We start from the raw sequence: 23394 nt of genomic DNA, 5'->3' as shown, positions 1-23394 counted from the left end.
TGCGACGCTGAAACCAAGCTGCGGCACAACTCAGCACAGATGCGTGTGGGTGTGGCGAGTTGAGGGCCGAGAGGTGAGAGCCGCAAGTTGCGGGGATGAAAGAAGGTCGTGTTTGGGTGCCGCGTCGACCGAAGTGCGATGGGAGACCCTGCCAGACAGCAAAGCCAAGATTGGGGTGTTGCCTCTGTTCCTGGCGGCAGTGGTATTGTTTCTCTCGGCTGGTTTAGCCTGGGCGGTGGTGATGGCGATTTGGAATGCAAGGAAGACGGTCTTGTCTGAAACGTGGCTCAATGGCAAGTTGAGATGTCGTCCGCCGGGGAGTTCGTTCTTTCTCGCGTATTGGATTGGGCGGCCCCTGAAGCGCGCATGGAAGAGGGATCCAAAGGGTTGGATAAGGATGTCACCCCTTCAGTCGCAATCGACGTGGTGTTGGGGTGGTGGTGAGTGAATGCAAAGCGCAGACGCAGCAGAGAGGTGAAGGTTTCGCGGGTCGTGGGGGTACGTTGGATGGAGGTGAGAGTGAGAGGTGAGTGAGTGAGTGAGCGACAGCAGCATGTGCAGTCGAGTCGCAGTCGCAACGTATGTCGTTGCGCAGCGTTGCGTTGCGTTTGCGGCGCAGAGACCCCGTTGGCTGGAACCAGGTCTCTGGAGCTGCCCGCCGCCAATGGGGGACCTGACCCAATTGCAGCGACCACATTAGTGTCCCCCGCTTCCCGCTGCAATCTGCTCTCGGCGACGGCCGTCAGATCTCGACACTGTGACAGCACCATGAAATGGCGCCCTAACATGCCCTACTGCCTCCAGATGTCGCGTGGTCGTCGCTATGACGGCCCCTGGTAGCACAGTGTGTTTGCATTTCTCTCCCCCTGCAGCCTCAAGCGGTACGTACCTGATCCGAGCTGTCTCTCTGTTAAGAACGCGCTAAAACTTGCATCTGTGCGGCGCAGCAGAAGCGACCCGACCGCGGCTTCTACTGCAAGTCTGCAGCGCAGTCTCTAACATTGTTCCGACTTCAATCCTCGACTCCTTAGCCACACCCGGCTTGGCCTGACACTTGACACTGCACTTCATACCTGGCCGTGCTCTTCTCAGACCCTCGTCTTCTCTCTCAATTCTTATCGGGCGAATCACGGCAACGCCCCATTTTCCCCCGCCTTTTGCCCTTCCTTGCCGTTTATCTTCACGCAGTTTATATTCCGGTGCGTTTACAAGGCAAAAGTAACCACACACCACAGATCGCCGTCACCCTGGACATGGCCGGATCATGCGACGAGTTGTCGTGACAGGGCTCGGCGCCATCTCGCCCTTCGGTGTCGGCGTGCGCAATACATGGAACCGGCTGCTGGCTGGAGAGTCCGCCATCACCAGCGTCGCCAACTTCGAGCCACAGAAGCATTGGAAGGATCTGACAAGCACTATTGCTGGTGTAGTCCCCAGCCATGGCACAGGTCCTGAACAGTGGCGACCGTCCGACTGGCTCAACGCCACGGAACAACGTCGCATGTCCAAGTTTGCCCAATATGCCGTGGCCTGTGCGGACATGGCCATGAAGGATGCCGCATGGAAGCCTGAAAGCCAAGACGACCTGGAAGCAACGGGAGTTTGTCTGGGCAGTGGTATCGGCAATCTGGAAGAGATTTACGAGACGAGCTTGGCATTCAACCAACAAGTGAGGATTTGAGCCGCAGTGATCGACGAGCGAAGCCAAGCTAAAGTCTGTTCGGATAGGGCTACAAGAAGGTTTCGCCGCTGTTCGTCCCCAAAATTCTCATCAACCTGGCCGCTGGCCATGTCTCCATGAAATACGGCCTGCAAGGCCCTAACCATGCCGTTACAACCGCCTGCACAACCGGCGCGCATTCCATAGGCGACGCGATGCGATTCATTGCTTTTGGCGATGCCGACGTCATGGTTGCTGGCGGAACAGAGTCCTGCATCCATCCCTTGACATTTGCAGGTTTCGGGAGGGCAAGGTCCCTCTCCACGGCCTACAACCACAACCCCCACGCCAGCTGTCGTCCCTTCGACCGCGACCGCAATGGTTTCGTCGTCTCGGAGGGTGCGGCAGTCCTGGTCCTGGAGGAACTCGAGCACGCCAGGGCCCGGGGTGCGCACATCTACGCGGAGGTCAGGGGCTACGGCTGCAGCGGCGACGCAAACCACATGACGGCTCCGCGAGACGACGGCCACGGTGCTTTCCGCGCCATGAAGGCTGCCCTGAAGAACGCGGGCATCCCACCGGCCGATGTGAGCTACGTTAATGCCCATGCTACGGCGACACAGGTGGGTGATGTCGCAGAAGCTTCCGCAATTCGAAGCATCATGACGGGTGAGGAAGGCCACGCGGACGAGTCGCAGATAACCGTGAGCAGCACCAAGGGCGCAGTTGGGCATCTACTGGGGGCGGCTGGCGCGATCGAAGCCATGTTTGCCGTGCTATCGGTGGCTGAGGTGAGTATAGGGCGCGGCTATTTCTACTGAATCCGAAACCTTATCTTCCCCAGACTTTGGCCCAATGAACACCATTGACTCTATCAAAGGATGTTGTGCCGCCTACTCTGAATCTCGAAAACCCAGATGTCGGGGGATCCATGAATCTGGTACCCCTCAAAGCACAAGCGAAACAGGTTAACGTTGCCATGTCCAATAGCTTTGGCTTCGGCGGCACGAATGCCTCGTTGGTTTTTTCCAAAGTCCGATAAGGACGGTTCGTCGACCGGGAAAGAACGAAGCATGTTGCGACGAAGACACCCGTCTCGTCGCAGCATCTCATCAGTCTGGCTCAGACTTTGCGAATAGACATATACGAGATGGGCCGAAGCTTGTCGTCGTCATCACCTCTGTGCAACTTGGATACACCACGTGTATGAGATAGAATTGCCGATAACCGCAATTGAAGGCGCGAATGGCGCCAACTATAATTGTCGAACTCACCTCAAGACGGGAAGCTTGAGGCTGGAGATACCCGCCGGTCAATTGTCAAATTTGGGAGTCCGTCTCCAGAATTTGAAGTTTCTGGTCTGAACACGCGACCAGTCGACTTGGCTATTCCTGGTCGCCAATAGAACTCTGCCAGTGTTTATGCAAGGACGAGACTTCCCTAATAAAAGGTGTAATAAGGATAGTTAACGATATCGAGATACCTTATAGCCACCGTGCGAAGTAGACATCACACCGTGCAAAGGTGGATGACCCGAAGTTCCGCCGATCTGGCACATGCGCGCTAGCTCGAAATTTCCAATTCGATGTGTTCATGAATTTTTTGGATGACGTTCAGACTTTGAGCCTCGCGAAGCCGGGCCCGAGCTGACCCAAGAAAAAGGCCCGCCCCAATTCGTCGATACCCTCCCCTGCAACATCGAAGCTCATGCGCAGCCGAAATTCAATCCGAACAACCTCTCAACATGGCCTGCCAGAGCTGCCGCTACCAAGCCCGGCTGCTAGCCCGGAGTCTTCGAGCTACCGCAGAACTTTCAAGTGCATCTTCGACCCAGAACGCCCTCGCCCGCCGTGCGATAGCCTCTTCTGCCCCGGCAACCCAAACTACGAGACCGACAGCGGCGAGCGGAGCGAGATATTTTAGCCAATCTGTGCCCAGGAAAGATGTTAAAGGCGCAAGCTTCAAGCAGGCGATCCGCGCGGGTATGCTCGCCGCGGCACCCAAGACGATGGCGGCTTCGCTGACGACGAACCGTCTCGAGGCGTTGTACGGTGCCTGCGCCAAGCCTGCCCTGTACAAGATTTCCGAGCAAGACCGCCACAACGAGACGGTGAGGATGACGGAGGACGGCGAGGAAGTCGGCGAGGCTCAGGGTCCCTGGCTCGAAGGTAGGCATAATACCCCGCCATAAGATATCCCAAGATGCTAACATGATTGCCCGCCAAAAACAGCCCTCGACCTCCAGCCTTCATTCTCCTCCTGGTCCCAGACCACGATGCTGCACATGTACATCGTCCTAGCCCGCCTCCGCTGCCTCGACCGCGACGCAGCCCAAGCCCTGCAGCACCAGTTCATCGACCAGTTCTTCTTCGACTGCGAGCGCATGATGCACCTTAACCACGGCATGACGTCGTCCGCGCTGCGCCAGCGCTACCTCAAGGAGATATTCGTGCAGTGGCGCGGCCTCATCGCCGCCTACGACGAGGGCATCGTCAAGGACGACCGCGTCCTCGGCGCCGCCGTCTGGCGCAACCTATTCAAGTCCCGCGAGGACGCCGACATGCGCCAGGTCGCCGCCGTCGTCGCGTGGATTCGCGCCAGCCTGCGCGACCTCGAGGCTGGCGCCGTGGAGGACCTGCTCGTGGACCCGCGGACGGTGTTCAGACGGGACCTGAAGGACATGTTCAAGCTCGTGGACGCGTTTGCGCCGGAGCTGCAGGGGGAGTTTGGGACGCTGGGCGCGAAGGGGGAGGGGCTGCCGCCGCCTGAGCCGGTTGCGGAGAGGCAGGGCGCCGTGTACGAGGAGGTTGAGTCATTAAAGGAGGCTGCTGCCAAGGTTTTGTAAAGAGCTGGAATGCGCTTCTTTTGTGTACCATCATGGCAATACGCTTGTAATTCTGTACAATCACCGGCATACTAGAGGCGTCACCATGAATGATGATGCTTACGGCTCATGAGGGTCGGAAAAAGTAGACATGTCCACGAACCCCAAGTCTCCATTGGAGACCCAACAAGGAATGAAAAAACACCCATCTTATGCCTTCTCCCACATCTGGAACTCATACCGCGTGCCGTTCTCCTCAATCTCGCCCCCCTCAACCTCCTCGCCAACCCACCCGTCCAGCTCCCGCTTCTCCCTCCTCTTCCACCCCTCCGCCGCGTCCTCGCCGCCAAGCTTAAGCGGGAAGAACGCATCGCACTCAAAGTCGCCCAGCACCCTCGTTAGAAGCACCCGCTTCGCCTCGGGCAGCTCCAGCGCGGCGCCGTAGATCTGCGCGCCGCCGATGACGAAGACCTTGCTGCTGACCTCTTCACCGGGCCGGCTGCGCACGAAGGCGAGGGCCTGCTCGAGCGAGCCGACCTTGACGGGCTCCTTGTCGTAGTCCGCCGGGGTCGCGGCGGAGGAGTCGAAGGGAGGGTGGGAGCGGGAGATGACAATGTTGAGGCGGCCCTTGAGAGGGCGGAAGCGCGGGGGGATGCTGTCCCATGTTTTACGGCCCATGATCACTGCATTCTTTGCGCCGGAGGGGGCCTGGTGATGTGTGTTAGTCTGGGTGCATTTGTGGTGTGTTGCGTTGCCGTCGGTTGAGTGAGGAATGAGGGCGGAAGAAGGTTACCTGAGCTGGAAGCCTCTTGGTCACGCGCGCAAAGTAGGCCATCTCCTTTTTCAAACCCGTCCAGGGGAGGCCCCCCTTGGCTCCGATGCCCATGTTGCGCGTCGCCGCGACGATGAGTGTGAGTTCGTGGCTCATTTTTGATGACGTTGTGTGTTTTTGCGCTATGCTCCGCTTTCCAAACGGCAGGTTTGGTCAAACTCAGTTTTAAGACAGTTGCTAAATAGCTAGGTGTTGGGTTATTGGGCTGGCTTGCTTGTACTGAATGTTCACTGACAAAGCAGTATGAACGACGAATTGCGGTTCATTCTAGGTTTTGCGGGACGAGGTGAGGACGAAAATGGCTTGCACAAGGCGGGCGATTGGTGGGTTTGGTCCCCCCCAACGAACCATCGAATCAGACTACACCTCCGAGACAAACCGCGACGACAACGGTCAAGACAACAAATTTGATCAGTTATCAGTACCTGGGAAACAAGTGTAGCATCTATTCGTGATATTTTCTGGAGACTTTTTCAAGTTCAGATTCATCGTCGCTGAGCGATGGAAGAAATTGGGGGACTCGCCTCAGAAAGAAAAGAAAGAAAGGGGGAAAAAAGTTCAACATGTCAAAAGAATTCATTTGAACCCTTAAACCCCACCGATCAGATATGGACACCAGGGCGCTGCGATTGCGCTGACCTGACCGCTGGGCCATTTTGCTCTTCTCGCCGGTTGACAACAAAGCAGCAGAAGCAAGAACATATAGGCTGTCGCCTGAGATGAGAGCCATCGCCCCCGCCGTCTTTAGCCATGTCAGTCTGAACAGGGTCATATATCACCCCGAATCCCACGCTCAGGTGATGAAGCCTCGAATAAATTTATATGGTATATATATAATAATGTGATTTCTCATCACGATTCCAGTTTGCGCCACTGCCAAGAACTCCATTCGACGTCCCGTCATGAGTTATGAAGCCACCTTACTAATATTAGGAAATTCAGGTCGTGTTCATCCTCTACCCGATCTCATCGCAGTTCCACCGAAGGGAAATACCGAGGCCCCGCGAAGCCCTTTGCGAGAACCGCTTGTATATCAATGTTGCTTCCAGATGCACGGCTGCTGCTCCACATCTTGAGGAGAATGAACCGCCCCGAGACTGGGGGGTCAAACCGTATGGTACACTTGCTCTTGTCCTTCTCGATGAAGAACTTGGCGTGCGGCGCCATTAATTCACCGCCCACAGCTCGGACAGCTTCTTGGGTTGCCATCTGAGTGGCCTCAACAGCCTCTGCCAGAGACATATCCGACAGGTCTCGGCGTCTGTTGTTGAAAGAATAATCTTCAAAATCATACCTGTCCGACGCGAACGGGTTCCCATCATCGCTACTATCGCTTTCGAACGGCAGCGATCCGATTCTATTCGGTGCTCGCCTATTGACCGAGATTCTTGGTGTATCTTCGTCATCCGTCTCCTCGTAGCTGCACTCGGTTGTGATGTTGAAAGGTGGCAGCTGACTTGTGAACTCTGCGGGTATTTGTGCCGTCCGCTGCTCGTTTTCGTCATCTTCCCCGTCCATACTGTACATCCGTCTCTGTCGAGTGTGTGTCCTGGTCACGGTAGTTCCGTCCTCATGGTGCCGAATAGAGATGATTGGGGCCAGCGGTCTTGTGGACGATGATCGGCCTGATCTCAATGAAGCATATTGAATCTCATATTGTGCCGTTCGCGTCAAGACCTCATCCTGGTGCATGGATACGAATACCATGCCCTCTCGTACACTACGAAAGCGTCAGTCACAATCTGTGGCTCTGCGCAAGGCCGACTTACGGCGAGGAGTAATTCAAAGCTGGAGCCTTGATCACGAGCTCTTTCAAACTGAACGGCGTCGCACCCTGGTGCTTCAGTATGATATTGCAACGATTAGACTGCGTGCAATAGACGGTCTTGTCGTCTCTTAGTATGTTGTCGTAAGCATATGAAGACCCGTTTTCGAATAGTCCTCCGTCGCAGCTCAGGATTTCCATCTTCAGCTGGCCTGGCTCGACCTGACCATATCTTCCATATCGAAAACCTTTGAAACTCTGCGAGGCTCTTTCAGAATCCAGCTTCCTCCTCTTTACACGTCGGTTCTCCTCGGGGTACTCCTCCGACTGCGGAAGTGGTGACAGATTTGGTGGGGATAGATTTGGAGGCATCCTGGGCGGAGAAAAGGGTGATGAGCTGTACTGAGCCCTCTGGTTCCACAATGCTCTAACCGCCTCCAAATCGTCTTCAGCGCCGACGTCGTGTCGCTGTCGGCCGTTCAAGGATCGGATAGTTCGGTAGCCAAAAACTGGGGGCAGTTGTGTGGCCGGGCGCCAGGAGTCGTCCTCTGGTCTTTGGTCGTTCTGTAGGGTCTCCAACAAGCCAGTCGCTTGATTACGATTCCGTGAGCGCTCCAAGACAGGATCTGACGCCGATGAAATGAAAGCAGTCAGATCACTCAGGGTGTTGCCCACGAAGTTCCCCAGAAGTTCGTCGTATTCCGCCTGGAAGTGCCTGTCTGCCATCTGTCGTCGTGCGGCTCGGACGATGTCTCCCGTGTCGTCTGTGTCGTACGGATCTTCCTGATCTCCGTGGGATGCGTAAAGTTCAGCTCCCCACAGACGGTGCCGAGGGGGAAGCGGGGGACGAGGGCCGCGGTTCGAAGGCAAGGGCGGTAGCGGGGGGAGTCTGCGATATGGCGGTAGGGGCGGAAAGTCTTGATCTCGCCGTTGAGGGTTCTGACTCGGGTCTGGCCGCTGTGACGACATGCTTCGTCAGAGGACGATTTTGAGGGTCCAGCGACGCAGACACCAGAAGACAGGAGCGGCTCGCAAAGCTCGTCGGTCCTCAGTGTCAGGTGGCCAGAGGTCGCAGGAGGGTTGGCGGTTCCGAATCGACGTAAGAAATGTGGGTTCGACGGGCGGTGGCTTCGGGGGAAGCTGACGGTGCTGAGGTCGTGGTCAACTGCACATCAAGCTGCAGGAAACCGGTCAAAGAATGCATGCACCTGAAGAACTGATTAGGTGACCAGGCGAACACATTGGAAGCTGTGCAGAAGAGGAGTCGGCAGTTCGAGTCTGCAGGCTGCCGAAGATAGGGCTCGAAGACGAGGGCGGAACCTCCTCCACTGGGGGGGTTTGCACTCACACACGAGGCGTTTGCAGGCGGGGGGCCGATCGGTGAAGGCTACCATTAATCGTCGCAAACGAGGAACGAGATGCTGATGGGTTCGAAATGCTCTAAGAGGTATCGAAGCGATATTTTCGAGAGAACCAGAGGATGCTGGCGCGAGTGGCCGTCGCAGCAGCTCGCCGTGTCGTCAGCAGGGCAGTAAAAGGCGGAAGTTGGTTGGTCGATGGTTGAAGTTGGACGGCTACTCGAAAGTCCAATCCAGCAGGAGGGAGGCAAGCAAACGAACAGTGTCAGTGGTGGGATCGCCCTGATGCACCCGCTAAAGTAAGCCCCTGGCCCTGTCCATCGCGGGGTTCCGTGCCTGTAAGAACTGCCCGTGATGCAGGGAAGGAGGCAGCGCCGATAATTGATAGCAGCTACTTCTGATTTGCACGCATTCGTGCTGGAGAGTAAGGTACCAATTAAGCGTGGCTTTAGCACGTTATCCGTGCCAGTCCGGGGCCTGCGTTGGACGTGCCTTGCGCCTTGGTCGTCACGTTAACAATTTCTGTTTGCTGGCGTCTCTGTCTCTGCCTCTGTCTCTCTTAGTGAACCTCTTTGGCCTTCAGCCTTGCTTTGCTTCATGAGCTGAGGCCTTATATCAACATCAACTCTTCAGCCGGCGACGTCATTTTAGCGACTTGATCTGCTCACTTGCGATTGCAGCAAAAGCTGCCTCCGACCCGAACACTGCGACCCTCGTAAACCCTCGCCTACGCCCAGCTCGCTCGATCCGGTTTCACTTTCCTCTTACCGATTCGCTGCGTCGCGCATCTCATCAGTCAGTGCCTGGCGCAAACTTATCTCAAGATCCCCCCCGACGAATCGGCCATCAGCTGAACTCGTCCAAACGACGCGACCACCACCGATTGCGCATCCATCGCGCCTTCCTCAGCCCATCTCAATTTCATCTCACTAGCTCAGCATGGAGGAGCAATCACAGCCTCAAGACAAGCCCGCCCCAGAGGCTGCTGCACCAGCGGTTGCGCCTGCCGCTGCAATTGAGACCAGCGCAGCACCTCCACAGCCTCAGCCTCAACAAGTCTCTATCCCAAGCCATCCCATGCCCGACATGGCCAACGGCTTCAACCCCAACTTGCATGCATCCATGGACCAGGTGCTTCCTGACGCTTTGCAGGAAGTCATGCCAGGAGCTATGCCGGAAATTCTCCCCGGCATGTTGCCTACGGGCGAGATGTTCATGCCTCAGCTTCTGCAGCCAGACGCGCAGCAAATGCTCATGAACAACGGCGCGTTGCCAAGTGTTCCTGCCAACGCGATGACCGCAGGTATGAATTTCTCACCTCTGTCTTTGTATGCCCTTATTGACCCTTTCCAGATGAGATCGCGCTCTACGACCGTCAGATTCGCCTCTGGGGTATGAAGGCCCAGGAGAAGATCCGCAACGCAAACATCCTTCTCATCACCATGAAGGCTCTCGCCAACGAGATCGCCAAGAACCTCGTGCTCGCCGGCATCGGCACCCTCACCATCCTTGACGGTGCCGTCGTCTCTGAGTCAGACCTTGGCTCGCAATTCTTCCTTTCTGAAGAGGAGAACCACGTCGGCCAGAACCGCGCTCACGCTGCTGCTGCCGCTATTCGCAAGCTTAACCCGCGCGTCAATGTCCATGTCGACGCCGAGGGCATCAAGTCCAAGGGAACGAGCTACTTCTCCGCCTTTGACATCGTCATCGCTACCGACCTCGACCCCGACTCCCTGAACATCATCAACACCGCCACCCGTCTGCACCAGAAGTCTTTCTACGCCGCCGGCACCCAAGGCATGTACGGCTTCATCTTCTCCGACCTGATCGAGCACGACTACGTCATTGAGAGAGATCTCGGCAACATGGCAACCAAGCTGCAGCCCGAGACGCGGACCCGTAGCGTTGTTGCCGTGAACACGAAGAAGGAGGGCGGCAAGACTATCGAAGTGGTTACGAAGCGCGAACTCTACTCGACCTGGTACCTGGCTAGTGACGGTGCCACGTTGCCTGAGGAGTACGCCAAGAGCCCGCGTCGCAGGAAGGCCGTCAGCCCCGTCCTCTCCTGCTTGCGAGCTCTCTGGGATTTCCAGGTCCTCAACGGCGGTCGTCTGCCCAATCACAATAAGGAAGATTTGGGACTGTTCACTAAGCTCGCGACGGCCAAGCACGCCCAGCTCGGTCTGCCGTCCGAGACTCTCCGTTCAGAGGTCCTCAGGAGCTTCTTGCAGAACATTGGCAGCGAGATGGCACCCGTCACGGCCATTCTTGGAGGACAGCTTGCCCAGGATGTCATCAACGTTCTCGGCCAGACACAGCAGCCGATTCAGAACATGGTCGTCTTCGATGGTAACAGCATGGAAGCGTCAGTCTACCCGCTGCACCCCGTCGGTGAGCTGGGCAGGGGTCTGCTCTCTCTTGCTGCGCCGAGCGGTCTCATGCCTAACGGAGGCGCTATGGTCCCTGACTCCAGCATGATGATGAACATGGACGGCACGGTGGACTTTGGTAATGCCATCATGACTCAGTAAGCCGTCTATATCGCATTAGATCAACCAGGCTATGATGGCAGCGTAGACTGCCACGCTTGAAAACCTCAAAATACATGGGCCGGGAGTGGTGTGTACAACAATTTGACTGCCAGGAATTGAGTTACAGGATGCCCCATCTCAATGCCTTCACCTGGAGAGGGAGAAAAGGCTCGGAGATATGTAATATTAGCTACACTGTAATAAACCAAAAAGAAGTTGCTCACGCTCAGAGACGGTCGATCGGGTTCACTTGCGGGATGTGATATCTTGAACTCTTTTGGACGTCGCTAAATGCACTGCCACTTGACATTTTGTTGATGAACAGCAGTAATATGGGCCGGAGAAGGCACCTCCCAGCAGGTCGCTTTGGTGCACCGTATGACCAAGGCCCGTGGCTGCCCACTGGGTTCGGCGAGTCGAAGGACCTGCCATCACCAGATTACGAAGTGGAAAACCGACGAGGAAAGAAACTATCCAGAGCCAGATAGCTCTCATGAGTCTCATAGAGACTATTTAAAAAAGAAGAATGAAAGAGAAAAAAAAAAAAAAAAAGTGTTATACGCTCTGTGCCCATATGGAGCGTCGAACCAGAGCGTCGAACCAGAGCGCCGTGCAGATGTTAACAGAGCCATCTGACCAACGGTATATTTTTAATGCTGTGATCTACTGACCAGGCCATATGCCAGAAAGATGTCCCAGTAGCTGTTGAGATCCCAAGGTGATTTTTCCCCCAAGTATGTAGACTCACAGTCTAGGCAGGAGGGGCGGGTGCTGCCTGCTTGCTTTCACGTTGCAACTCATCTAGGTAGGCAGCAAAAGGTGTTCGCTGTGAACCACTGCCTTTGTTCCCAGCTTTCAGGGTTCTCTGACCACTCATCTCAGATAAGGTTTCTGCGCAGGGATTGACAGACTGCCGTCAACCCCGTGTTCGCTCCTTCTGAGTGATCAAATCTACTCTCTCCTCACCCACAATGGTCACCATATTCCACCTGCACTTTCCCAACTTTTGCGTGTATGACGCAGTGCCAGCCTACTTTCTGCCGGTCCTTGCCCAACATGTCAACACCTATGCAACTACATCCCATCTCTGTTCTGTGATTATCCGGAGTCTTCATCACGGCCGTTTCTATTAGGTCGCCCACAGTATTTGCCATACGGTAGATTCTTCTTCTTCATGCCTCATAGGCAATCATGGCCTTGAGTCTGGAAAACTTCGGGAGTCAATGTAGGTACAAATCCTTCCCCCAATCTGCCGTCTCACGTATCCGTAGACTTTTGCAATATTTGTGACCTCACCCCCTTTCCATTGCCAGCACATTCGAAAATCCCTAATCTAAACCTAGCCAGGTTCACCTTTTGCTCAGTCTAGTTTCTTGTCATGACATTAAATAGGGCTGCAGGTAAATCTTCCCATATCCAGACTCTACATCTCTCCTGCTGTGTAGTGACAGCCCCAAGTTCCTCCTATTTCAGGGGCTTTTGCTAGGAGCAGCAGCTTGTTCTACTCAAAGCTCAAAAGCTTCGGCATCTTCTTAAAATTATTTACGTAGAATAAGTCAGGAGATGGGCAGTCTGTCGGTAGCTCACGTCACGGGACGAGTACTCGGGGCGTCATCCTGGGAAGACTTTGAACGTCTGCCATCTCATGAACCAACCTAGTTTGCTGACGCCAGGCCATGCAAGCACAATTTCGTTGCAGGAATGAGTATCGACAAATATTTCATCTCTCTTATGTTCACAAAGCAGTAAGTGTCGCCGCATGAGCGGATTGTTGACTGTTAACCTAGTCAGCACTCCATCTGGACGACGTTATAAGACGGCATTGTCTGTCTTTGGAGATCAGAAGTGGTACGCACGGCATATCTTGCCTTCTTGTGCTTTCTATTGTCCAGCTATAGAATAACAGAGACGAGTGTGGTGGAATGTTATTTGGAATCAGACAAGATTGTTGGCATGGAGCAAATATCCAAGAGGTATTCCTAGTATAGTAACCAAAGGAAAATACAAACCAACAGAGACGGAGATCACGACTTGATATTTTGAGTAAAGCTAGTACTCTTATCTAATAATATCATATGTCCTCGGTCGCAGCATGTCCAAACCTAGGGTGAAGCAAGCGCCACACTATCGCACGTCCCGGCCATTGTCATTTGTTTGGCCAATCCCTCGATGGAAAGCCCTCCTTATATCATACTAATTTCAAGAATTTCGTGTTATATCTTCGAGTAGCTTTGAGATTACGGTGGCCTCTCGAGACGGCGCTGTAAATAATGTCGAAACATGGTGGATTATTTTGGGGTTTCTTTAGACACGAATCGCGTTGCGCATCATTTCGGACATGTAAGCAAAAGCGGTTCATTGGACATGTCCACCTTCTTGTCTTATCACAACTTTGGTATCAAAAAGCAAACGGAAACCTGAGGACCAACCAGTTCTTATCCGTCATCGTCCGTGATTGCATCTTTTGGGTATTCACGATGTTCAAAGGGGCTTCTCACCTGGGATCGACTGAGGGGGTGCTCTCAGACAGTCTGTGGGCCTTGGAGACGCGGCTATCCAGGAACAATAAGCTATCATCCGCACGACTTCGTAATTATTCCCATAAGAAATGTTAGATTCGTGTTTTATATAGTTATTTCACTTGAGTTCTGCAACACTATATATCCATGTGTTACATCGATGGTCATAAGTCATATTTACAGCGGGAGTCTCATCCCATACAGCGGCAATAAATTCGTATGATTCCATCCGATCTGATTGGTTAGACATCCGATCCATCACAGATAGACCACAAGTAGATTTGGTGAAGACACAGCAGGCGGATGGCACTTAAAGTTATTGCTATGGAATTTGAGACTGAAGATATCAAGGAGAGAAAAGGGCTTGGACAGGTTAATTGTCACTCTAGAACGAAAGCTAAGTCGAGGTCTCCTGCAGTGCTCTTCTCAAACACGAGTGACACACGACCTTTGATAGTCACCGCCCAAATATCTGCAGAGACTGCCATCAGCTAAGCATTTGGAGTTGATCATAGAGCTTTGACTTATATTCCGTGACGGAACGGCATCTAGGCGTCTGAAGTTAAGTAGACCGCAAGACTGACCTGCCTTCAGGGCCACTGGAGTTATCTGTGTCTTGTAGCTTAGTGGTAGGTTGATCTCTTGGATAACAAGACCCAATGGGAGAATCCTTCGACGCTTGGGAGATCATGATTCGCAACATGCCGAAAGCAAGCCGGAGTCCATTGTTGCACGGTCGTGTCGAGGGATCAAGGCAAAATCGCGATGACTGCCACTCTTGTTGTCTTGACAGTATTCGCAGCACTGAGAATGCGTATGGCATCTAGTTCTACCAGCATCAGAGAGTCAAATCGTGCTTATTGGGTCGTCGCCTTTGCTCTGTGATTCATGGGAGATACCAAGCTGACGACCACGGCGATCGACGAAGAAAGGTTTCTGTCGACTTCGTGACCTACGCAAGACGCCGTCAACATCTCAAAAAGTTGCTCTCGTGAGTATCGATATACTCCAGCACGAAAGACCAATGAAGCGGACGGATTGCGGATTTCTAGAAGTGAGCATGTAAAGGCCCAACTTTGAATATGACCTCTTTCCAGTAACCGACCGACTTCCATACGTCTCAGGGGACATTCTATAAAATATGGTGTAGGCACCAATCTAGCAACACCTTTCGCTCGAAAATCAATTCCAGGAACCAGTCGAGTAACGCCAGAGAGTCTCTGATCTGTATGCTACTGTTGTTGTTATTGCTGCTGCGTTTGGACTGCCCTTGATGGCGTAGGCGGCCGACCGGACTCAGTTTCGGCACGCCGTCCCCCGACTTCGTTTTGTGATTATTGATGACCAGTATTCACATTGGACATGCACACCCCGACTTCTGCTGATTCAATTTAAGGAACACTGGCCACGAGCATAGACATGCCACAACATCTAACATCGGGGTGCCGGTAAAACGCCTGATTATCGACGACGACAGGGCTTCTTCGCAGCATCGTCAAGGATCTACGACCAGTCTTCAGAAGCCATAGAAGGGTCACGGGGGTGGCAATCCCTCGAACATACTGGCATATCACATAACATCAGCACACGGGGAGAATCAACTTTGAGAACCATCCATTCTTTTCGTATTCATTATCATGCCAAATCTATTGGAGTACTTTGACTCCGGCCTTTCGGCCCTAGCTCTCATATCCTTTAGAAAGCCTCCACCGACTTTTCAGCCCTAGCTCTCAGTCAAACTTCAGAGCGAGACAGACATTCCCTCGCTGCGAAGGAGCCATCCTGACTTTTCAGTCCTAGCTCTCAATCGTTCCAACGGGAGATCACACTCCCTGGTATAAACCAAAGCTAATCAAGATAATAATACAAGAGGTTTTCGCTTTTCCTATCCCTTTCCTCTGTGTGCAAAATATGTTTGTATGAATCGTGTGCGGTTGTTCTTTAACCCTTTGACTCCGGGGTTGGGCGATAGATTTTGTCTAATGTGAAGACCGCCTTTTATGGCTTCAAAGCCAAGGGCTCGATAATGGCTCGAAAAGTAGATGTTCTGGCGACTGGTGCACTCGTCTTGGTTCAGCTCCAACAGTATTGGTAGCAGGCTAAAGGGTAGTTTTGCCTGCAGTTACGTTGCAAGATTCTTCTTGAACCGATGCCGCCGCGGTGGCGGCTCGAGTAGCATACCCCTCGGGTCTTGGGTTCTTCTTGGGACGGCCGCGACCACGCTTGGCAGGCTCCGGTCTAAGGGCAGGGAGGATCTCCGACTTGCCAGACTTGGGCGCGGCAGACTTTGGTCCACGAGGGCCAGGCTTCTGCTTCTAGCGAGAGCCCCGACGCTCGTCTCCATTCTCCTCGGCACGCTGGCGCTGAATCTTGTTGTTGTTGATGTTCCAGCCGCGGATTTGAATGGGGGCTCTACGCGGTGGGGGCTCGGTCGGGGCATAGTCCTTGATGTTCTCCTTATAGTCGTACTGCACTGTACGCAACTCTGGACCCGTCGGCCAGCCAACCCGGTGAGGGGGAATAGGCGCCGGTGCCAGCTTGGGATACCGGCTGTTAGGGCCGGCAGAGCTGGGGGTCGACGAACCGCTGCCCGCCCTGCTTCTCGGGGGAGGCTCATTGGGCTGCTGCTGGATGAACTGCAGCGAAGGAGGGCTCTGCACAGGAGCGACGGGAGCATTGGTCGGGGACATGCCCGGGGGAACATAAGATTGCTGCTGAGGAAGCGGCGGAGGCTGCGATCCGGGGTATGGGGGGTACGGCTGCATCATGGGCAGACCAGGCTGTTCGTTAGTGTAGCCATTGTGGTAAGGTCTTGGAGGACCAGGAGGGTAGAAAGAGCCGCTGTTGGAGCTCATGTATGGGGGCGGGGGCTGCTGTTGAGCCTGCTGGTGCTCAGGCGGAATGCTCTCCGGTGCAGCGGGTGCGCTCTTACGGCCTCTAGACGGGCGCAGAGGCGGAAGCGGGGAGCTTCTGTCTTGGGCAGGATTCGTGAAAGGCATGCGGGATGAGGAGCCTGCTTGTTGCATCTGCGAAGGGGCGGGCGGCAGAGGTCCCCCCTGCATTGGCATGCCCGACATGTGGTACGGCTGCTGAGGCTGGCTGTACGCGGTGTTGTGGTAGTCGTGATGCCCAGGCGGCGGTCCCTCCATGGGCGCAGAGTAGAGACGTGGGTCAATCATGGGATCCACAGGCGGGTACTGTTGCTGCGGGTGAGGAGGCGGCATATGCTGTTGCTGCTGCTGCTCGTAATAGGGAGCATTGTGCTCGGGATACATAGAGTGACGGCGGCCGTCGTTCGAGGTCTCGATGGAAGCCCTCATCTGCGACATCTCAACCGGACGAGCGGGGGGTAGCTGATGCTCGATAGATTGATGAATCCGAGTGTCCGGTCCAGGCGAGGCAAGACGGGGCTCCACCCAGCCACCAGCGTTCGGAGGAGGCAATGACATCTGTGAGTCGGGATGGGCAGCCTGCATAGGGTAGGCGGGCTCCATGTGGTGAGGAGGAGCATCCATCGGGGCAGCATAGACCGGAGGAGGCGCATCTGCCATCGGCACGTCGACAGGCTGTTGTTGGTAGTCACCGGTGATGGCGCCAGCCAGCAACAATAGTGCCGAAGTGTCAGCCGACTCGGTCACGGTGTTGGCGATGACGGGCGTAGGCGGGGCTTCAGTCGCCGGCTCAGAATCGCCAAAGATATCCCGAATTGCGTCGTACGCACGGGTCGTGGTTCTGGCCGGTGTAGGAGGCTGGACGACAACTGGCTTTTCCTCGACAGGGTTGACTTCCTTCTCCTCTCCCTCAACCGCCTCGGCGGCGCTGACGAGGTCATCAAGACCAGCAATGTTGAGAGCGGAATCATTGCAAGGGAGGGGAGATCCAGCGGGAGTCTCCTCGACGCTCTGGGATTCCTTGATGGACTCGGCAAGGGCTCTTTGCTCGGCATAATCGGCGGCAATGTCCTTGAGCTGCTTGAGCTCCTCTCCCTCGATGTCTTCCTCGGCAATTTCGTACTGATCGCAGACAGCAGACAGGACGTCGGCCATCGAGTCCCGGACTGGCTTTTCCTCAAGTGAGGTGTCAACCTTCGCCACGGGCGCATAACGCGAGGCGTGGATGGCTCGGCCAGATGTGGTGAGATAGACAGTCGGATGCATAGGATCAGCCTCCGCCTTGGGAGGCTCGGCGTCGTTCTTGCTGGTAGGAAGAAAGTAGCCATAGCGAGGGTGGACGCCGTGCTTCTCGACAAGGTCCTTATCCATGTCGTCGTCCTCAACAAGACGTGCATCCCAGCGAGCGAGCAGAGGGTCGTAGTGCCAAGTGTTGGAGTTGGGCTTGCCAAAGTACTTGCCTCGCTTGGCAACCGTGGCGCCGTGCTTTGCAGAATTTGTCGAATCGCGATATCCAATTTCGTCATCGTCAAACTGGAAAGTAGGCGGCACAATAATGCGGTTGGCAATCATGGCTCCGTTCTTGGCCGGTGGGCGGTTGACCTGTCTGCAGCCATACTCATCCGGCTCCGAAGCCTTCGCAGGCAGCGGAGGTTCTCTCTGGTCGGCGGAGACCGGGCCCTCGGGGACAGGTGTGCTCTCATTAGACTCATCCTCGACGGGAGCGTGCTGCGCCGACATGATGCCCGCAATGTGATTAGCAGGCGCGACATCGCCGGCGGTCCGCTTGGAGGCGGGCTGGCCATCGGGCTGGTCTCTGGCCTTGCGCTTGGTCCGTGGTGCAGCGGCGGCGGGCGCTGCCGCGGTTTCTTTGTGTTGAGGCTCCGCCCAGGCAGCCTGGCGGAGGGCGTGAGCCTCAGTGCCCTCAATGAGCTGAGGGTAGGGCACGAGATGGCCGTCAACGTAGACTTCATAGATGCCAAACTCTGAGGCTTCCTTGTCTGAAATTTGTTTGTAATTCCAGCCGCCGTCGACGAGCTGAGTGGGCACGCGTGAGCAAGCAGGCCACACGACGACCGAGCGAGAAATGGTAAGATACTTACGTCAATAGGCAGGCCATGGTCATGGAGATACTCCAAAAGATCGAGGCGATGAATCTGCGCATCCAAAAATCTGTCTTCAAGATCCTCAAGTCCGTTCTAATGCCGCGGATCACCGCCAGTTAGCGGACGACGACCAGGGTAAAAAACATGACATGTCAGTCCGGGGTTCACACGTACCTCGAAAATCTCTTGCACGGCCTCGCGCTGCATCTCCTTGGCGGCGAGGACCATCTTCTGGTCAATCCCAAGCTTGGTCTTTGCGACGGCGAGTCTCTTGGTGAAGCGATCTTGGAGGTGATCAGTGACCACGTCAAACTCTGGCACCGACGTGTAGTAATCGCCGTCCTTGGTCAGTCTTCTGACGGTCCGCGTCGCCAAGTCTTGCAGCGCAGGCTTTACGGCATTAGCCAAAGCCGCATACTGAGCCTTGAGCTCGCGTTGACGCTCGTAGGCAGCCTGGACTTTGTCGTCGCTGAACTGCTTGAAGCGGCCGCGTCGACCGGTCCCGGCTGTGGGCGCGGGTTTGGGTGCTGCCTCTTTTCTTGGGACGGCGGGTCTCCTGCCCCTGCCTCTACCTCTGCCTCTGGTCGCTCTAGGCGTCGGCTGAGGCGTCGGCGTCGAAGCAGACTGCTCCGGTGTTTCTGTGTCTGACATGATGGCGGTGATGGCCGTTCATGAAAGATACGTGACAGACTGGGGGGGAAGGAAATGGGGGTAAGTGGAGGCAAAAGTGAGAGCGGGTAAGTGTGTAATGAGACGTGTGAGGGTAGGAGAGATGAGATCAGTTAAGCGGCCGGCAGAAAAATCGAGAGACTCTCTGTCGGCCGGTCAGTGAGTCGCTTCCCTGGTGCGTGAGCCAGCGCGACTGTCTATCTCTCTCTCGGGGAAGGAGGGAGGACGGTGAAGAGTGTGTAGAGTCTTTTGGTTGAAGAAGTTCGTTGTTGGCTGAGAGTTGTTCGGAGAAAGACGAGGGTGTGGATTGGGCCAGCGGGAACGGGTGTGGGCTAAGAAAAAGCAGCCGCCTGGCCTTTCTCACTGATGTCTCTCGCAACGACCGAGAATTACTCGACGAGCAACCAATCTGAGCAGGGTAAAAATGTGATCGCGATAAAGATGAGAAGCTTCCGCAGCGACCGCTGTAGGTGAGAATGGGGCGGCGAAAGCGGTGTTGAAGTGCGTCGTGGACCAAGAGTGCTGCGAATTTCCCCTTCTTGCCTTTTGCAAAGAATAATACCGAGCGTACCAGGCCAGGCGGAGCGCAGCAGAGCGGTGCAGTGGCAGGAGCAGACCAGACGTGACCACCCTGCTACAGCGAGGCGGAAAGGCAAGGCCCAGCCCAGCACACTTACACCAATCTGGTAGGAGTCGGCAGGATTTCTCCGCTGCTGATTCGTCCGGAGTGCCTGATAATCCGGTAGCCGGAAATAGTTTCTCACCCCTGTCGAAGGGGGAAGGTACTGAGTACTTGCACCGCCTGCCATCTGGCAGTGTGCGGCCGCGTACTGTGGTCACCCACCGGCCGCCCAGGTCACAGTTACTCGCTCTGGGGCAGAGTCAGGGCCCGTTCAGCTCAGTGTAAGCCTTCTGCCCGCGATTTGCTTTGCTTCGCTGTACTGCGTACTGCGACTGTGCCTTGCCTTGCTCTGTCCTGCTTCGTTGGCTATGGGCCGCTCAGGTCCTCGAAACGATGGATTTGCGACTTGGCAGGCCAACCGACAAGAATGCCTGAGATGCGGACTTTGGTAACAGACTCAGTCAGAGGCATGTATTCTGGTCTGGTGTACGTAGTAGTTCTCCTCATCCTCTGATTCAGCAGCAGCCCATTCGCCCTCCCTCCGTCCCTCCGTCCCTCCGTCCATCCTGCTCACTAGTCACCAACACTGCCGCCCGCTCCGGCAGACGAATCGACTCGATTCGGTATTTAGGCGGGCTGACTGGCGTCTAATGGGAATTGATTGTATGACGACGAGCATTGCAAGCCAAGGTGTCGCATCGTCGCATAATAACCACCGCCGGATGCAGAACCACACACACGCGCCAGAGTCAAGAGTCAGCAGCAGACAAACAAGCATTGAAAACCCGTGTCTAGCATCAACCGTCAAAGAGATGGACAGAAACCCAAGTCGTGGCCGGCGAGGATGTGGCCTGTCCCCCCCGTCCCATCCCTCTGACGTGACGAAAGCCACACCCAACAGCCAGTGCCCGTTTTTCACTACCCCCAGACAGACCCAAAGCAAGAAAAACCCACGCTTTGCGCACAAGAGGAACTTCCGCTACCGTCACGGTTTTGGAAACGGGGCCACGCCGTTGACTGCCGAGTGGCGATCCGGCCTGGTCCTGCGGTTGATGACGGGGAGATCCGTTGGAATCCTTTGGTAATCGCGCATCCTGTCAAGCCGGATACTTTTTCCTTTGCTTTCTTTTTTTAATCTCACCATGATGGCGGCTCCCAAACAGACATTTTTCTCAACCCCCAGTCCCAAGTTCGGACGAGTCGGACGGGGGGCACTTTTCCAGGACCTTGTCCCGTCCGAGAAGTGGGCCCTATTGCATCCAGATCCCGAGCTCCAGCCGGGTCTCTCTCTTGTCTCCAGCCTCTCCAGTAGTCTAGCAACCAGATGCAAGATGGTGTTGGTTGTGGCTAATGAGATCCCATAATGCAGAAGGCAATGGCACCAGATTACGTGTGTTTCCGAGGTGTTTTAAGGCGCCCGTTGGCTTTGGCAGCCACAGCCATCTGTTGACATTCATGTCTGAATGAGTGCAAGGCAACCACCTGCGCCTGGCAACAGAGCAAACACAGACCTGGAATGCTGATTGCTGAATTATCATCCCTTGCGTCTGCTAAGGTGCTCAACACCCAAGGTTCCGTAAGCCTCATTTGAAGTCTGGTCCACCAAGGGGGTAAGAAGAGACGAGCACACGATGGCCTCCCAAACGCTCACTCAGCGATGGCTCATCAAGCTCACGAGATGCATCAAATCAACCAATCCCTCGAGAAAACGTCACCTTACAGAAATGCAACATGGAAAATCTCCTCTCCCTGCAAGAAAAAACCATTTGAAGTCCCAATGGTACCAGAGAAAAAATAAAAGTCCACACCGCACAACACACACGCCCCAAGGTGGAGCTCCATTTACCCACCGCAAAGTCCCTGAACCAGCACCTTACAACTCTGTTAACGTGGTGAGGTACCGTGTACGCGCTCCCGCCCCGGCGCGTCTCCAGTTCCCAATCGACGCTGGAGCACCCCCTGCGGTTCTCCATAATCCGGTGTCGCCCCGTCCAGGGGGTAGGGTGGCAGAAGCTTTGTCGCGCGGTGCCTGCTGGGAAAGGCCAAAGAGCCCAGCCACGGACGACGGCGGCGGGGGCCACTTGCGACCGGCTGAACCTCGTCTATTCCCGAGCCGCCGGGGCGCACTACACCTTCGGTCAACGACCTCTCATACCGCCCGGGCAAAAAAAGTCGTCGGTGACTGTGGGGTAAAGTAACTTCAGTCGGCGCGACACCACTCCACGAATAGCTACACCACACGACGTCGCAAACGACGACAACCGCCCTTGACGATCCCCTTCCGGCTCCAATCGCACATACACACTCGCCGAACCCCCGCGACACCCGATTGACAATCACAGCCATGGGGAAGAAGCGCACCGCCAGCCAGATCACTCACAAAAACCACTTCGTCGACTCCGCTAAGAAGAGGAAACCAAACGGCCCTCCGTCGAGCAGCAAGAAGTCCAAACAGCCCGCCAACGACAACCCCGCAAAGAAGAAGGCGCAGCAGCAGTATCACCAGAACCAGGAACCCGTCATCCCCTTCTCGCCCGAAGACGCGATCCTACTCATCGGCGAGGGCGACCTCAGCTTCGCCGCGAGTCTGGCGACGCACCACGGCTGCCGCAACGTCACGGCCACCGTCCTCGAGAAGAACGAAAAGGAGCTGCTGGAGAAGTACCCCCACGCCGACGAGAACATTGCCCAAATCAACCACCCCGGAAGCAGGCCCAAACCCAAAACCAAGGCAGAGGATGGCAACGGCGAAAACGACGAGGAAGACGAAGATGCGAACGAAGACTCCCCAGCGGCAGACGAGGAGGAAGACGATGAAGACGCCGAAGACAAACCCTCCCTGCCTCCCAACAACAACAAGATCCTCTACAACATCGACGCGCGCACAATGAAACCCTTCACCCGGCGCACCACCTCCCAGAACCACCACGGCACCGCCACGACCACGAAACACGGTCTCTACAAGCGCATCATCTTCAACTTCCCCCACGTCGGCGGCAAGTCCACCGACGTCAACCGCCAGGTCCGCTACAACCAGGAGCTCCTCGTCGCCTTCTTCAAGTCCGCCCTGCCCTCCCTCGCGCCCCGCGGCACCCTCGTCGTCACCCTCTTCGAGGGCCACCCCTACACCCTCTGGAACATCAAGGACCTCGGCCGCCACGCCGGCCTGCAGGCCCTGCAGAGCTTCCGCTTCCACGCCCGCGCGTACCCGGGGTACCGGCACGCGCGCACCCTCGGCGTCGTGCGGGAGAAGAAGGGCACCGGCGAGGCGAGCGGGAACGCGTGGAGGGGCGAGGACCGGCCCGCGCGGAGTTTTGTGTTCATGAGGACCGGCGAGGCGCCCGAGGCGCTGCCGGCGCAGAAGAAGAAGAAGAGGAAGGGCGGGGAGGAGAGTAGCAGTGACGAGGAGTCGGATTTCGACGACGAGGTGGGGGATATCGAGGATGACTTTGAGTGAGGGCATTTGCGCGTGTGTCTACGGGATCTCATTTTCTTGGGTTGGAGCATCATTTGCGTGAGGCATACAGCACGACGGCATGGGCATTAGACAGTCTCGAACGGTTTCTAATCAGGCATGGGTACCACGGCGTTCTTCAGGAAAGGGAAAAGTCAAACAAA

General features: G+C 55.5%; 7 protein-coding genes across 7 annotated transcripts; 4 read left to right on the top strand and 3 right to left on the bottom strand.

The window, feature by feature from the left end:
* Window positions 1-1264: 1264 nt before the first annotated feature.
* Window positions 1265-2702, top strand: CGGC5_v007637 (3-oxoacyl-[acyl-carrier-protein] synthase; the record flags this gene model as incomplete). The annotated part of the gene is made up of 3 exons (XM_032034343.1): window positions 1265-1669; window positions 1729-2451; window positions 2541-2702. 3 exons carry the CDS (start codon window positions 1265-1267, stop codon window positions 2700-2702), a joined length of 1290 nt encoding a protein of 429 aa, XP_031886661.1.
* Window positions 2703-3404: 702 nt separating this feature from the next.
* cbp3 (CBP3-like protein) lies at window positions 3405-4505 on the top strand (the record flags this gene model as incomplete). Its single annotated transcript, XM_066151883.1, has 2 exons — window positions 3405-3828; window positions 3892-4505. The coding sequence occupies 2 exons, from the start codon at window positions 3405-3407 to the stop codon at window positions 4503-4505; spliced, it is 1038 nt and encodes a 345-aa protein (XP_066008606.1).
* Window positions 4506-4694: 189 nt separating this feature from the next.
* Window positions 4695-5412, bottom strand: DYR (Dihydrofolate reductase; the record flags this gene model as incomplete). Its single annotated transcript, XM_032034341.1, has 2 exons — window positions 4695-5192; window positions 5278-5412. The coding sequence occupies 2 exons, from the start codon at window positions 5410-5412 to the stop codon at window positions 4695-4697; spliced, it is 633 nt and encodes a 210-aa protein (XP_031886663.1).
* Window positions 5413-6282: 870 nt separating this feature from the next.
* CGGC5_v007634 (uncharacterized protein) lies at window positions 6283-8050 on the bottom strand (the record flags this gene model as incomplete). Its single annotated transcript, XM_032034340.1, has 2 exons — window positions 6283-7036; window positions 7086-8050. 2 exons carry the CDS (start codon window positions 8048-8050, stop codon window positions 6283-6285), a joined length of 1719 nt encoding a protein of 572 aa, XP_031886662.1.
* A 1328-nt stretch (window positions 8051-9378) lies between these two features.
* AOS1 (DNA damage tolerance protein RHC31) lies at window positions 9379-10970 on the top strand (the record flags this gene model as incomplete). The annotated part of the gene is made up of 2 exons (XM_032034338.1): window positions 9379-9742; window positions 9793-10970. 2 exons carry the CDS (start codon window positions 9379-9381, stop codon window positions 10968-10970), a joined length of 1542 nt encoding a protein of 513 aa, XP_031886808.1.
* Window positions 10971-15804: 4834 nt separating this feature from the next.
* Window positions 15805-19136, bottom strand: CGGC5_v007632 (uncharacterized protein; the record flags this gene model as incomplete). Its single annotated transcript, XM_066151882.1, has 4 exons — window positions 15805-18417; window positions 18483-18578; window positions 18660-18991; window positions 19058-19136. The coding sequence occupies 4 exons, from the start codon at window positions 19134-19136 to the stop codon at window positions 15805-15807; spliced, it is 3120 nt and encodes a 1039-aa protein (XP_066008605.1).
* A 2984-nt stretch (window positions 19137-22120) lies between these two features.
* On the top strand, window positions 22121-23233 carry bmt5 (25S rRNA (uridine-N(3))-methyltransferase; the record flags this gene model as incomplete). The annotated part of the gene is made up of 1 exon (XM_032034336.1): window positions 22121-23233. One exon carries the CDS (start codon window positions 22121-22123, stop codon window positions 23231-23233), a length of 1113 nt encoding a protein of 370 aa, XP_031886812.1.
* Window positions 23234-23394: the final 161 nt, after the last annotated feature.

The sequence above is a fragment of the Colletotrichum fructicola genome (assembly GCF_000319635.2).
Source record: "Colletotrichum fructicola Nara gc5 chromosome Unknown KSG_Nara_v1_contig04, whole genome shotgun sequence".
Classification (NCBI taxonomy): Eukaryota; Fungi; Ascomycota; class Sordariomycetes; order Glomerellales; family Glomerellaceae; genus Colletotrichum; species Colletotrichum fructicola.
This window is presented reverse-complemented; position numbering and strand designations above follow the sequence as displayed.